General features: G+C 40.4%; 1 protein-coding gene across 2 annotated transcripts in view; it reads right to left on the bottom strand.

Moving 5' to 3' along the window:
* The window catches only part of CFAP299 (cilia and flagella associated protein 299), a 967,879-nt gene that overhangs the window by 59,112 nt on the left and 892,254 nt on the right, over nucleotides 1-16,513 (bottom strand). Inside the window, exon 6 of one of the 2 annotated variants that reach the window (XM_069745705.1) lies at nucleotides 8,913-8,982. The exons of the other annotated variant lie outside the window; for it this stretch is intronic. Within the exon in view, the coding sequence (XP_069601806.1) occupies nucleotides 8,913-8,982 (70 nt within the window). The remainder of the gene's footprint in view (nucleotides 1-8,912; nucleotides 8,983-16,513) is intronic. 2 annotated transcript variants of the gene reach the window in all.

Genomic DNA, 16,513 nt, shown 5'->3' with positions numbered 1-16,513 from the left:
ATATTTTTGTGAATTGTGTTAACTCCCATTTAGTCTCATATTGAAATTGTATCACAACAGATAATGTTCAGGAGTGGAACAATCAGAGGAAATGTATAATAGAAACACGTCACAACTTCTGCATTTATCACCCACTCCTGGTTTTGGCTTACAAATACTGAGGTAAAATACTGACCAAATAGTGATAGTGTGAAAATGGCCTTATAGTGGGAATTTATGTTAATAGGTCACCTTCTAAGTTATGGTGGCTAAAATCTACTACTTAGCTCTCTGAGCTATAATTACCTTCCGCACATTTTCAATGTTAAATTACATTTTTCTATTAAACTCCTGTATTTTTTTAAGTAAAATACCATATTACTTATCAGAAAATGTACTCTTTTATTATCTTAATAGATCTTTCATTTCTTTTTTCCCATAGAAATTTACTGTCCATTCCAGCTGTAACAGGAAGTCTTTGGAGGATCTGCAAAACAGATATATTTTCCCAAATTTATAGCCAAATGTCTGCTAAGCTCAAAAGATGCATATTGTCGAACCTTACACTAGTTCACACTTTGTTAAGGTCACAGCACTTGACTGGTCAAGAAAGTGATCCATTTCTTCAGTCCAATTTGAATTTATGGTCAAAGAAGTCAAAGAAAATGCTTAGCACTTCTTACAGGTTGATGGATGTGTATGGTCATGCAACCAGAAGAGAGTCTGTGATACCAACTGGAGGTTATTGAAAGGAAAGTATATACGGTAGTTAAAAACTGCCTGTTTCAAATTGCAATTGCTAAGATGGCTGTATATGCTTTGGAAGATGTTGGGCTTGTTGACTGGGATCATACTGAGCGAGGATGGGGGTCAAGCTATTGAGAAGTTCACAAAGCAAGCAACTAACAGTGGAAAATAAATTCATAGCAGAGTTTTCTAGAGGTAGGTATCCAAACTTTGAACTTTGTCTAAAATATCTAGTTTCTCATCTAACCAACTTGATAATGACTTACTTGATTAATCGTGTTGACAGTAGTTAAATTGATTTTCTCAATATTAACCAGTGGATTGCTTTTTTAAATTGTCTAAAAGTCAAAATAATAACTCATGTAAGACTATTCTTACGAAATTTAAAGGAAGTTTCCTTTAAGCATGCAATGTATTTTCCTAGACAAATCGGCATTTTTACAAGACATCAGTCAACAGAATATTTCTTTCACTGGGCGCACTTGTCTGTGGGTGGGTCAACAGCCCATATGACTTGACCTCCTTCAAGCTGTTCTTAATTTGTTCCCGAGGGTTCTCCACTTCTGTGGCACTCTCGTTTTTCATCCAAAGAACAGTGCAACCAGGGCTCCTTACACCTTAGGAAGCAAATACAGGGTGTATATTATCTCAACATATCCTCCACTTTTGAGGTTATGAACTCCTGACTCCCTTACTTCAGTACAGGTCATGTACATACCCCTCCCCAGGTTGTCAAAAAGGATGATCAGTATCGAGAAAAACACTATCTGTGTGCACCATGATTGCATGCTCTAATCAGGAGGATTCCATGCATGATCGCTATAAGGAAGCCTTATTATGGTTGAATAGAAATGGTAGACAACTCAGAACAATTTCTGTAATACCATATACTTTATACACTGTATGTGACACATAATGTTATATAGAAGAGTATTATAATTGTGAGAAAATCTTTTTAAAGTGGATCCAATTTAACACTACATGCTGCATACATTATTAAAAAGATTTGTTTGACTTATCTTTGATTAAAGAGTACTTTATGATCATAGTACATATCACTTTACATATTCAAAAACATCGTGTCAAATTTAGAGATGAGCGAACATCGTCGGCGCCCTCCTTATTCGGCAAGCTGTAGCACTTACCGGAAAAGCTGCATCGGGAACCCAGATACATCACTTCCGATGATCAGCTGTAACGCAACGCAGCTGTATGTGTAGCGGCTGTGTGATAGTCACAACACATGCATGGAGAGCCTGTGTGTTGTGACTGTCACACAGCCACGACAAGTGCAGCTGCGGCTCCAAACAGCTGATCATCAGGAGTGATCCATGTATTCGGTTCCCGATGCAGCTTCTCCGGTAAGTGCTACAGCTTGCCGAATAAGGAGGGAGCTGGCGATGTCCGCTCATCGCTAGTTATAATGAAATATACCACATTCATTCTGTCCTCTGCATAGTATCTTGGAACATCCATTAGTTTAATAAGAAATGTTTAAAAGGAAATGAAAAATTAAGAAGTGTCTGCATCTTGGTATCCATTCTTGTAGATGGCAGTATAACCGTATCTTCAATAACATTTCTGTAGTTAACCACCTTTCTAAAAAGGAAACATGTCTAAAATTATTATTTGAATGAAATATGCATACATCTATCGATGTATATTGGATCATAGTGTGTGATGAGCTATATTAGAATATATGTTGAATATAGATCAGAGAGACCGTCAGGTAATTTGTCTCGGAGCACTGTATTGATTGTGCTAACACACACTGAAGTGGATCATTAGCCACCGCTCTCAGTAGTGTGTTTAATTGCATCCCAATTGCCCATATAAAATAAAGGGACAAATAATATGATAGCTATTCATTTTTGGTGCATATAATAAATTGAAATCCAGGATATCATTTAGGGTCAAAGCTGTGATATCATTTATAATATTTTCCTGTGACCTATCATTGGGGAATCAGTGGATCATGGTGGTGTTTATAATATAGCTCATCACACACTATGATCCAATATACTGTACATCGATAGATGTATGCATATTTCATTTAAATAATAATTTTGACATGATTAATAAAGATTAAATTTTATATTCACTTTCCCTTTCCCTCTCTTTAGTATCCTATTGGCGGTCTACACCTTGTGAATATGTACCATGAGTTTGGATTTCTATCCTCTTAAAAAGGAAACATCCTGACAAGTAACTACCTCAATATTATAACATGGAATTCCGGAACAACGGGGGAAATTAGAAATAAATAAATTGTCATCTTTAATTGTGCCAATATTCTTTGTCACGCTAATGCAGAAAGCTCCGTTTTTTGCAGACTACACATCTATTCTTTGGTATATATATTCTACTAGCTTTAAGTAAGCTGCCAAAATATAGCAATGAAACAAAGCTTTGCTGGCACAAGCAACAGCTAGTTTGGACTCCCTATATCCTTTCATATTCAAATCTTGTTAGTAGATCAGACTGAAAAGTCATTTTAAATTTTTTATTCGCAAGAGTGTAACTTTAGAATGTGAATAAAATACTTTGCAAACCAAGAGAATATGGAGGTAACTTACTAACGCCATTATATGAAAACAGTCTAGGAAGTACAATGCACCATATATTTTGTAGGATGCAAACTGTAATATACAAAATACTGCCACCTTACACAAGCTGTTTGCATTTGATTGCGGGTAAACGTTCATCAGTATTTTGTACCTTCATAATATACCATTGAGGTCTGTCTGCATCAAACAGTAAACTGACCGCCAATACGTCTTTTAACTGACCTGAGATATAAAAGAATAGCCTCCCCATACAGGTGACAATCATTATTTATTATTTATATTATTAATTATTTATACATATGCACTATTAAATGTCATTTTTATTATTTATGTAATGTATAATAATGAATATACTTTGGTCCCATATGGTTATACTGAGATAATCTTTTAAATGATATTTATCACATTTACAGCTTGCATATATATATTTGTTTCTGCATATAATTCTCTTATGAATGTGCATACCCACTTGTATGTTATGGATACTTATACTGTAGCTTCTTCCATCTCTGCCTATTGCTTTCCTTAGTTATTTTTGCCTCCGTCTAATGGCGCATCCTTGGTTGTGCGCATGCGCCGCCTGTGACTCTCGGTCTTGGCTCGCCGCGTCTGCGTGACCTAGGCAACGCCGGACCACAGTTCCATGCATCTGGTCATGGGACGTGGCTGCCATAGACTTCCGGGACCTCCTGGCGGTGCATGCGCCGCATACACCCGGACGGCGTCCATTGGCGGTAAACTTATTTTTTACCCCTGACGAATGACTAGTTTCGAAACGCGCATCGGGGCGCGTGCATACTGGACCTATTAACCCCCTAAAGGTATATTAATTTCTTTCTAGACCCATTATACTCTGTTATATCATTTGCTCTTATGCTGCACTATTTTCACTTTATGGCCTATAGAGAGAGCACTGAGTTATATTAGGGACTGCTTGTCCTTCACATTACTTTTGTTGTTTCACATTGCACTTTTGTATACAGTTAATACTGTTTCCATATCTTATTATCTTTTATTCACTACTTTATGTATTATATTTATTTCCTTTTTTTCATCTTTAGACACTATAGCTGACAACTTGCTGCATCAGCCACGATCAATGTTTGCAGCTACCTCTGTTTAACCCCTTAGATGCTGCTGTCAATAGTGACTACATCATATAAATGGTTAAGAGAGTGTGGGGGTTTCCTATTTATTGTAATTGGTGCCCTCAGATCATGATTGTGTGGTCCTGATGTTTGCCATGGCAATTCATAACCAAATAGCGGCCTTAGAATCTGATGGCTGCTGTAACCTGTTCAGAAGTTACTGTAGCGGCATTTAGGTAGTAAAAATACATTTTCATTTATGTCATGCCACTTTGCATTAATTCCTGAAAATTGCCTGAAGGGTTAATAAACTACCTAACTTCAGTTTTCAATATGTCCGGGGGTGCGGTTTTTAAGATGGTATCACGTTTGGGGGTTTCCCAATATATGAGACCCCTAAAGGCACTTCAAACATGGATAGGTCCCTAAAAAAATACATTTTTCAAATTTCCTTGAAAAAATGAAAAATTACTGCTACATTTTTAAACCTCCTAAAATGCTAACAAAATAAAATAACATTTTACAAATGGTGCTGATGTGAAGCAGACATGTGGGAAATGTTATTTACTAAAGTTTTGCTGTGGTATGACTATCTGGATTAAAGGGACAGCATTTTTGGTGCCAAAGATATTTCATCGAATTTAGGGTAACTTTGGGCTGCTGATTCTGAATATGCTATCAGTTTTGCCAGATTGGCTCAAGTTTTTGAGATTTTTGGTATCTTATTTATAGCACTTGTTGGTAAATGCGACGCATCATCTCATTAATTTCTTTGGATTAGTACTTGAACTGAGCAGTTCTCAATATAGTTTTGTGTTAATTAGTGTTCTAAAAGTTTGTTCATAGCTTGATTTTTGCACTAACTTTATGTTGTTGTCTGTTTTCCAGTGAAAAGCATGAACTCATCAAGAAGAAGTTGTCTTAACGATCCAGACTCATTCTGTTACATTTGTGGTGAATACACACTGCCAAAACTTGAAGAAACATAACAGACTTCGTAAAAAAAAGTGTATTTTGCCTATTTTGGGGTTATGCTTGGGGACCAAGACAAGTTTTGGGCACCACACATAGTGTGCAAAGCATGTATCGAATTATTACGAAAATGGAGCAAAGGACAAAGAAAAAGCTTCAAATTTGGTGTTCCAATGGTGTGGAGAGAGCAAAAAAATCATCATGATGACTGTTATTTCTGTGCAGTGCAAGTGCAAGGATTCAATAAGCATAAGAAACGAAAATGGGAGTAACCTAACATGGAATCTGCAAGAAGGCCTGTCCCTCATTGTGAAGATGTGCCTGTACCTGTGTTTACCATGTTACCTGACCTTCCCCCACCTGATGATGATGAAGTGTGTATTGGCAGTGTGTATTCACCACAAATGTAACAGAATGAGTCTGGATCGTTAAGACAACTTCTTCTTGATGAGTTCATGCTTTTCACTGGAAAACAGACAACAACATAAAGTTAGTGCAAAAATCAAGCTATGAACAAACTTTTAGAACACTAATTAACACAAAACTATATTGAGAACTGCTCAGTTCAAGTACTAATCCAAAGAAATTAATGAGATGATGCGTCGCATTTACCAACAAGTGCTATAAATAAGATACCAAAAATCTCAAAAACTTGAGCCAATCTGGCAAAACTGATAGCATATTCAGAATCAGCACCCCAAAAATACCCCAAATTCATTAAAATATTTTGGACACCAGAAAAAAAAATTTTTTTTGTTGACCTGTGAATCAATCAAATTTTGAAAATTGCTATTTTTTTCCATTTTTCTCAAATTTCGGATATTTTTTATAAATAAGTTATAGAGAAGAAGGCGTGCACTCAGTGTATGATTAAATAGGTGCTGGCTGGACGTGGAAATGATCCAAACAAAGTCATATGTTGAAGAAAACAGCCGCACTCAGGTTTGGATTTTTTGAATGCATAACAGGAGCAAAAAGTTTATTCAAGTCACCACAGTGTTAAGGCAATTAGGAGAGGGACTCCGTGGTAGGTATAAAGTAGGTAAGTAGGTAACGTTTTGACCCCGTGGTGGGTCTTTGTCAAACTTCACTAGAAAACAAGTATATACAGTTGTGGCCAAAAGTATTGACACCCCCCTGTAATTCTGTCAGATAATACTCAGTTTCTTCCTGAAAATGATTGCAATCACAAATTCTTAGTATTTTTATCTTCATTTAATTTGTCTTAAATGAAAAAACACAAAAGAGAATGAAGCAAAAAGCAAAACATTGATCATATCACACAAAACTCGAAAAATGGGCCAGACAAAAGTATTGGCACCCTCAGCCTAATACTTGGTTGCACAACCTTTAGCCATAATAACTGTGACCAAACGGTTCCGGTAACCATCAATGAGTTTCTTACAATGCTCTGCTGAAATTTTAGACCATTCTTCTTTGGCAAACTGCTCCAGGTCCCTGATATTTGAAGGGTGCCTTCTCCAAACTGCCATTTTTAGATCTCTCCACAGTTGTTCTATGGGATTCAGGTCTGGACTCATTGCTGGCCACTAGGGTTGGGCGAAACGGGTCAGTCATTTTCAGAAGTCGCCGACTTTTGGCAAAGTCGGGTTTCGTGAAACCCGACCCGACCCCTGTGTGGGGTCGGCCATGAGGTCGGCGATCTTCTGAATCTGGTATCGGAATTCCGATACCGAGTTCCGACATGTTTGCAATATCGGAAATCGGTATCGGAATCCATATTTAAGTGTAAAATAAAGAATTAAAATAAAAAATATTGCTATACTCACCCTCTGACGCGCCCCGGAAAGAAGCAGGGCGCGTCCGAGGGTGAGTATATACCTAATAGGAATATACTCACCCTCGGACGCGCCCTGCTTTTTTCCGGCAGCCTTCCTTCCTAAGAATCAGCTCTTGAAAGACCTTCAGTGACGTTGCGGCTTGTGATTGGTCGCGTGAGCGGTCACATGGGCGGTCACGCAATCAATCACAAGCCACGACGTCATGTAAGGTCCTTCACGCGCTGATTCTAAGGAAGGAAGGCTGCCGGTTAGTACCAGGGCGCGTCAGAGGGTAAGTATAGCAATATTTTTTATTTTAATTCTTTATTTTACACTTAAATATGGATCCCAGGGCCTGAAGGAGAGTTTCCTCTCCTTCAGACCCTGGGAACCATTAGAAACCCAATGCACTGCATTGGGTTTCGAGTTTCGGCCGACCCCGATCCCGACTTTTCTATAGGATCGGCCGATTTCACTCGACCCGACTTTTGAGACTCGACTCGATCCTATAAAAGTAAAAGTCGCTCAACCCTACTGGCCACCTTAGAAGTCTCCAGTGCTTTCTCTCAAACCATTTTCTAGTGCTTTTTGAAGTGTGTTTTGGGTCATTGCTCTTTTTTTCTCCTGTAAACTCTATATTGATGCCCAAAAAGCTCTACTTTTGTCTCATCTGACCAAAGAACATTCTTCCAAAACGTTTTAGGCTTTTTCAGGTAAGTTTTGGCAAACTCCAGCCTGGCTTTTTTATGTCTTGGGGTAAGAAGTGGGGTCTTCCTGGGTCTCCTACCATACAGTCCCTTTTCATTCAGATGCTGATGGATAGTACGGGTTGACACTGTTGTACCCTCGGACTGCAGGGCAGCTTGAACTTGTTTGGATGTTAGTCGAGGTTCTTTATCCAACATCTGCACAATCTTGCATTGAAATCTCTCGTCAATTTTTCTTTTCCATCCACATCCAGGGAGGTTAAAATTCTTGGTGACACTGCGCACGGTAGACACAGGAACATTCAGGTCTTTGCAGATGGACTTGAAGCCTTGAGATTGCTCATGCTTCCTCACAATTTCACAATTTGGTTTTTCAAGTCCTCAGACAGTTCTTTGGTCTTCTTTCTTTTCTCCATGCTCAATGTGGTACACACAAGGACACAGGACAGAGGTTGAGTCAACTTTAATCCATGTCAACTGGCTGCAAGTGTGATTTAGTTATTGCCAACACCTGTTAGGTGCCACAGGTAAGTTACAGGTGCTGTTAATTACACAAATTAGAGAAGCATCACATGATTTTTCGAACAATTTGGCTTTAGGACAATCCTTTTTGTGTTTTTTCATTTAAGACAAATTGAATGAAGATAGTAATAACAAAGAATTTGTGTTTGCAATCATTTTCAGGAAGAAACTGAGTATTATCTGACAGAATTGCAGGGGTGTCAATACTTTTGGCCACAACTGTACATGATTAAGGACAAGGAAGAAAAGAAAATGAGCACTACAGAAAAATAGTCATGTCAAACAACAGACATGTGCCACAAATGCACAAGAATATATAGTTTGTCGTGGTGATACATATACAAAATATATTCAGAATATATACAAAAATATATACAGGGATATGTACAAGCATTACACAGAAATAAGCCCAATCAGATTAATTAATAACAGCGTCACAGAGTACAGACAATCAAGTGCACCAAGTGTCACGAGAGGGCGAACAGGAGGGGCTGGCAGAGGACTCACAAATAAAACACCATATAGTTGGGGAGCGTACACATAACTAACCTTGAAAGAGGATAGGAATAGTAAAATGGAGATGCAGTGTAGAAGAATTTGGAGAAATTCCCAGTACGAACTGTAGAAAAAAGGACTGAAGTGAATAAAAAGCAGTTGCAATCCATATAGAGAGGGGAAGAGGAAAGGGAGCATACCTATAGTTATTGCATGTGGAGATCCGGAATGGCATGGAAGGGGTATGTCCCTGTATATATTTTTGTATATATTCTGTATATATTTTCTATATGTATCACCATGACAAACTGTATATTCTTGTGCATTTGTTGCACATGTCTGTTGTTTGACATGACTCTTTTTCTGTAGTGCTCATTTTCTTTTCTTCCTTGCCCCTAATCATGTATATACTTGTTTTCTAGTGAGGTTTGACAAAGACCCACCACGGGGTTGAAATGTTACCTACTTACCTACGTTATACCTACCACGGAGTCCCTCTCCTAATTGCCTTAACATTGTGATGACTTGAATAAACTTTTTGCTCCTGCTATGCATTCAAAAATCCAAACCTGAGTGCGGCTGTTTTTTTCAATATATTTTTTATAAATAAACACAAAAAATATCGACCTACAGTACAGACCAAATGTTTGGACATACCTTCTCATATAAACATTTTTCTGTATTTTCATGACTATGAAAATTGTACATTCACTCTGAAGGCATCAAATCTATGAATTAACACATGTGGAATTATATACTTAACAAAAAAGTGTGAAACAACTGAAAATATGTCTTATATTCTAGGTTCTTCAAAGTAGCCATCGTTTGATTTGCTGACTGTTTTGCACACTCTTGGCATTCTCTTGATGAACTTCAAGAGGTAGTCACCGGAAATGGTTTTCACTTCACAGGTGTGGCCTGTCAGGTTTAATAAGTGGGATTTCTTGCCTTATAAATGGGGTTGGGACCTTAAGTTGTGTTGTGCAGAAGTCTGGTGGATACACAGCTGATAGTCCTACTGAATAGACTGTTAGAATTTGCATTATGGCAAGAAAAAAGCAGCTAAGTAAAGAAAAACGAGTGGCCATCATTACTTTATGAAGGTCAGTCAGTCCGAAAAACTGGGAAAATTTTGAATGTGTCCCCAAGTGCAGTTGCAAAAACCATCAAGCGCTACAAAGAAACTGGCTCACATGAGGACCGCCCCAGTAAAGGAAGACCAAGAGTCTCCTCTGCTTCTGAGGATAAGTTTATCCGAGTCACCAGCCTCAGATATCACAGGTTAACAGCAGCTCAGATTAGAGACCATGTCAATGCCACACAGAGTTCGAGCAGCAGACACATCTCTACAACAACTGTTAAGAGGAGACTTTGTGCAGCAGGCCTTCATAGTAAAATTGCTGCTAGGAAACCACTGCTAAGTAGAGGCAACAAGAAAAAGAGACTTGTTTGGGCTAAAGAACACAAGGAATGTACATTAGACCAGTGGAAATCTGTGCTTTGGTCTGATGAGTCCAAATTTGAGATCTTTGGTGTCTTTGTGCGACGCAGAAAAGGTGAACGGATGGACTCTACATGCCTGGTTTCAACCGTGAAGCATGGAGGAGGAGGTGTGATGGTGTGAGGGTGCTTTGCTGGTGACACTGTTGGGGATTTATTCAAAATTGAAGGCATACTGAACCAGCATGGCTACCACAGCATCTTGCAGCGGCATGCTATTCCATCCGGTTTGCGTTTTGTTGGACCATCATTTATTTTTCAACAGGACAATGAACCCAAACACTCCTCCAGGCTGTGTAAGGGCTATTTGACCAAGAACGAGAGTGATGGGGTGCTACGCCAGATGACCTAGCCTCCACAGTCACCAGACCTGAACCCAATCAAGATGGTTTGGGGTGAGCTGGACCGCAGAGGGAAGGCAAAAGGGCCAACAAGTGCTAAGCATCTCTGGGAACTCCTTCAAGATTGTTGGAAGACCATTCCCGGTGACTACCTATTGAAGCTCATCAAGAGAATGCCAAGAGTGTGCAAAGCAGTCATGAAAATACAGAAAAATCTTTAAATGAGAAGGTGTGTCCAAACTTTTGGTCTGTACTGTAAATTTACTATTATCATAAAGTATAATGTGTCATGAAAAAACATTCTCTCAAAATCACTGGGATTTGTTGAAGCGTTCCAGAGTTATTACCACGTAAAGTGACAGTGGTCAGATTTTAAAAAAATTGTCTCCATCACTAAGGGGTTAAATCCCCTTCCTGACAAAGGACTTAATAATATACCCTACATGGATTCCCCTTTTATAGAGAGGAGCTGAAGCCCCACCATACCTATCAAATGTCTTACACTTTTGCCATCTGTCTGTGAGAGCAGCAACTGGAGCTCTCTCCAATCACAGCTGTTAAATCATTTCAATCACAGCAACATTTAAGGAACACAATTGCTGATGCTCATACATGCACAAGTTCAAGACCACTATGGGGATTGAAAAATGTAAACAAAGGTTTTTAAAAATAGGAAAAAAATTGGAACGACCCCATTTTTCACCTACAGTTATGCTCAAAAGTTTACATACCCTCCACATAATTTTTGCTTTCTTGGCCTTTTTTTCAGAGAATATGAATGATAACTCCAAAACTTTATCTCCACTCATGGAGTGTCAATCTACTGTGTTTTCTCTGCTTAAATCATAATGACAACCCAAAATATCCAAATGAGCCTGGTGAAAAGCTTACATACCCCATTTCTTAATACCATGTATTGCCCCCTCTAACATCAATGACAGCTTGAAGTCTTTTGTGGTAGTTGTGGATCAGGTTCTTTATTTTCTCAGATGGTAAAGCTGCCAACTCTTCTTGGCAAAAAGCCTCCAGTTCCTGGGCTGTCTAGCATGAAATGATATTGAGGTCAAGAGACTAAGATGGCCAATCCAGAACCTTAACTTTGTTCTGTGGTAGCCAATGACAGGTCGACTTGGTCTTGTGTTTTGGATTGTTGTCATGTTGGAGCATCCAAGTACATCCCATGCACAGCCTCTGGGCTGATGAGCGCAAATTTGCCTCCAGATGAAGTGCTGCATTCATCTTTGCTTCAACTTTGACCTAGTATCCTGTGCCTTTGTAACTCACACATCCCAAAACATCAGCGATCCACCTCTGTGTTTTACAGTAGGAATGGTGTTCCTTTCATCATAGGCCTTGTTGAGCTCTCTCCAAATGTTAAATTTATGGTTGTGGCCAAAATGATCAATTTTGGTCTCATCACTCCAAATTACCTTGTTCCAGAAGTTTTGAGGCTTGTCTCTGTGCCATTTTGCGTATTGTAGGCGAGATACTTTGTGGCATTTGCACAATAATGGCTTTCTTCTGGCAACTCGACCATGCAGCCCTTTTATTTCAAGTGCTTCCTTATTATGCATCTTGAAACAGCCACACCGCTAGTTTTCAGAGAGTCCTGTATTTCAGCTGATGTTATTTGTGGGTTTTTCTTTGCATCCCAAACAATTTTCCTGGCAGTTGTGGACGACATTTTTGTTGGTCTACCTGACAGTGGTTTTGTTTTTACAGAGCCCCTGATTTTCCATTTGTTAATCACAGTTTGAACTCTGCTAACTGGCATTATCAATTCCTTGGATATCTTTTTGTATTCATTTCCTGTTTTATACAGTTCATCTACCTTTTCCCATAGATCCGTTGACAATTCTTTTACTTTCCCCATGACTCATAATCCAGAAATGTCAGTGCCTGGATGAAAGATGCAAGAGTCTGTCTGGAACCCAGAAACTCACTCAGATTTATGCACACATACTGATTACAAGCAAACAGGTCACAGGTGAGGATGTTACCTTTAGTAGCCATTCAATCCCATTTGTGTCAACTTCTGTGCATGTTATCAGGCCAAAATCACCAGGGTATGTAAACTTTTGATCATGGTCATTTGGATATTTTGGGTTGTCATTATGATTTAAAAAGGGAAAACACAGTAGTTTTTCAATAAATGGCTTCACCCAACCACTAACCATGAGTGGAGAAAAAGTTTTGGCGTTATCATTCATATTCTCTGAAAAAAGGCCAAGAAAGCAAAAATTCTGCTGAGGTATTTAAACTTTTGAGTACAACAGTATTAACAATAAATAGTTAAATAAGCATAGATTATATCTTTGTGTCCTTAAAAGTCTGATCTATTCAAATATAAAATGAATTAACCGTAAAGAGAGAAAAATATCAAAATCCAGAGTTGTTGTTTTTCTTGTTGCCATACCTGCCTAAAAAAAGTGATCAAAATATAGTGATCCCTAAAATGGTATACATATAAACAGCAGCTCAGTAAGCCTTCAGATAGCTCTATCAACTGTAAGTTTTTACAAATCTTAATTTTTTTTCTCCACTGTTTACGCTAAAAAAAACAAAAATGATGCAAGTTTGGTTTTGCCTTAATTACATTGACCTGGAGAATCATGGAGTGGAGTGCTGATACTAGGGTTGAGAGAAACGGATAGGACAAATTCAAAAATCGCCGACTTTCGGCAAAGTCGGGTTTCATGAAACACGACCCGATCCTAGTGTGGGATTGGCCATGAGGTTGGCGATCTGCGCGCAAAAGTCGTGTTTCGTATGACGCTTTCAGCGCCATTCTTCAGCCAATGAAGCAGGACGCAGAGTGTGGGCAGCGTGATGACATAGGTCTCGGTCCCCACCATCTTAGAGAAGGGCATGACAGTGATTGGCTTGCTTTCTGCGGCGTCACAGGGGCTATAAAGGGGCGTGCACGCCAACCACCATCTTACTTCTGCCGATCTTAGCGTAGGGAGAGGTTGCTGCAGCTTTGTCAGAAGAAGGGATATAGTTAGGGAGGGAAGATTAACCCCAAAACTGCTTGTGCTGTAGCGATTTCCACAGTCCAATACCACCATTTGTTTGCAGGGACAGTGGAGTTTATATTTTTGTGCATCAGCTCTGTAGCTTATTAGGCTGCCTTATAAGGCTCTCTGATAGCTGCATTGCTGTTTGCACGCTGCTGTTCAAACCAACTGCTTTTTTAAAAGCAAAAATCCTGTTGCTCCTTTCTGCACAGTTCTCTGTTATGACCTGGTGGTCAGGACAATAATGGACCTGGTGGTTAAGAGCACACTGAATGACCTGATAGTTACTGATAATAAGGACGAGCTCTGGGACATGGGAACTCTGCTGACCGCAATCCCTAAACCTATCAAACACACTAGAAATAGCCGTGGATTGCGCCTAACGCTCCCTATGCAACTCGGCACAGCCTAAGAAACTAGCTAGCCCTGAAGATAGAAACATAAAGCCTACCTTGCCTCAGAGAAATTCCCCAAAGGAAAAGGCAGCCCCCACATATAATGACTGTGAGTAAAGATGAAAATACAAACACAGAGATGAAATAGATTTAGCAAAGTGAGGTCCGACTTACTGAACAGACCGAGGATAGGAAAGGTTACTTTGCGGTCAGCACAAAAACCTACAAAAAGACCACGCAGAGGGCGCAAAAAGACCCTCCGCACCGACTCACGGTGCGGAGGCGCTCCCTCTGCGTCCCAGAGCTTCCAGCAAGCAAGACAACAAATTAAATAGCAAGCTGGACAGAAAAATAGCAAACCAAAGAAATACAAGCTGGAACTTAGCTTCTGATGGGAAGACAGGTCACAAGAACGATCCAGGAGTGAACAGACCAATACTGGAACATTGACAGGTGGCATGGAGCAAAGATCTAAGTGGAGTTAAATAGAGCAGCAGCTAACGAATTAACCTCATCACTCGTGAAACTCAGAAACACCCACCAGAGGAAGTCCATGGACAGAACCAGCCGAAGTACCATTCATGACCACAGGAGGGAGCCCGACAACAGAATTCACAACAGTACCCCCCCATTGAGGAGGGGTCACCGAACCCTCACCAGAGCCCCCAGGCCGACCAGGATGAGCCAAATGAAAGGCACGAACCAGATCGGCAGCATTAACATCAGAGGCAAAAACCCAGGAATTATCTTCCTGACCATAACCCTTCCACTAGACCAGGTACTGGAGTTTCCGTCTCGAAACACGAGAATCCAAAATCTTCTCCACCACATACTCCAACTCCCCCTCAACCAACACCGGGGCAGGAGGATTAACGGATGGAACCACAGGCGCCACGTATCTCCGCAATAACGACCTATGGAACACATTATGGATGGCAAAAGAAGCAGGAAGGGCCAAACGAAATGACCCAGGATTGATAACCTCAGAAATCTTATACGGACCAATGAAACGAGGCTTAAACTTAGGAGAGGAAACCTTCATAGGAACATAACGAGACGACAACCAAACCAAATCCCCAACACGAAGTCGGGGACCCACACAGCGCCGGCGGTTAGCGAAACGTTGAGCCTTCTCCTGGGACAATGCCAAATTGTCCACCACATGAGTCCAAATCTGCTGCAACCTATCCACCTCAGTATCTACACCAGGACAGTCTGAAGACTCAACCTGCCCTGAAGAGAAACGAGGATGGAAACCAGAATTGCAGAAAAACGGCGAAACCAAAGTAGCCAAGCTGGCCCGATTATTAAGGGCGAACTCAGCCAACGGTAAAAAGGACACCCAATCATCCTGATCAGCAGAAACAAAGCATCTCAGATATGTTTCCAAAGTTTGATTAGTTCGTTCGGTTTGGCCATTTGTCTGAGGATGGAAAGCCGAGGAAAAAGACAAATCAATGCCCATCCTAGCACAAAAGGATCGCCAAAACCTTGAAACAAACTGGGAACCTCTGTCATAAACGATGTTCTCCGGGATACCATGTAAACGAACCACATGCTGGAAAAATAATGGCACCAAATCAGAGGAGGAAGGCAATTTAGACAAAGGTACCAAATGGACCATCTTAGAAAAGCGATCACAAACCACCCAAATGACCGACATCTTTTGAGAGACGGGGAGATCCGAAATAAAATCCATAGAAATATGCGTCCAGGGCCTCTTTGGGACCGGCAAGGGCAAAAGCAACCCACTGGCACGAGAACAGCAGGGCTTAGCCCGAGCACAAGTCCCACAGGACTGCACAAAAGAACACACATCCCGTGACAAAGACGGCCACCAGAAGGATCTAGCCACCAAATCTCTGGTACCAAAGATTCCAGGATGCCCAGCCAACACTGAACAATGAATCTCAGAGATAACTCTACTAGTCCATCTATAAGGGACAAACAGTTTCTCCGCTGGGCAACGGTCAGGTCTATCAGCCTGAAATTTTTGCAGCACCCGCCGCAAATCAGGGGAGATGGCAGACAAAATTACCCCCTCTTTTAGAATACCCGCCGGCTCAGGAACACCCGTAGAGTCAGGCACAAAACTCCTTGACAGGGCATCAGCCTTCACATTCTTAGAGCCCGGAAAGTACGAAACCACAAAATCAAAATGGGAGAAAAATAACGACCATCGAGCCTGTCTCGGATTCAACCGTTTGGCAGACTCAAGATAAGTCAAATTCTTGTGATCTGTCAAGACCACCACGCGATGCTTGGCTCCTTCCAGCCAATGACGCCACTCCTCGAATGCCCACTTCATGGCCAACAATTCACGATTACCAACATCATAGTTATGCTCAGCAGGCGAAAACTTTCTAGAAAAGAAAGCACATGGCTTCATCACCGAGCCCTCA

This window comes from Ranitomeya imitator, chromosome 1 (genome assembly GCF_032444005.1).
Source record: "Ranitomeya imitator isolate aRanImi1 chromosome 1, aRanImi1.pri, whole genome shotgun sequence".
Lineage (NCBI taxonomy): Eukaryota > Metazoa > Chordata > Amphibia > Anura > Dendrobatidae > Ranitomeya > Ranitomeya imitator.
Note: the sequence above shows the minus strand (reverse complement) of the source record. Positions and strands in the feature narration are given on the sequence as shown.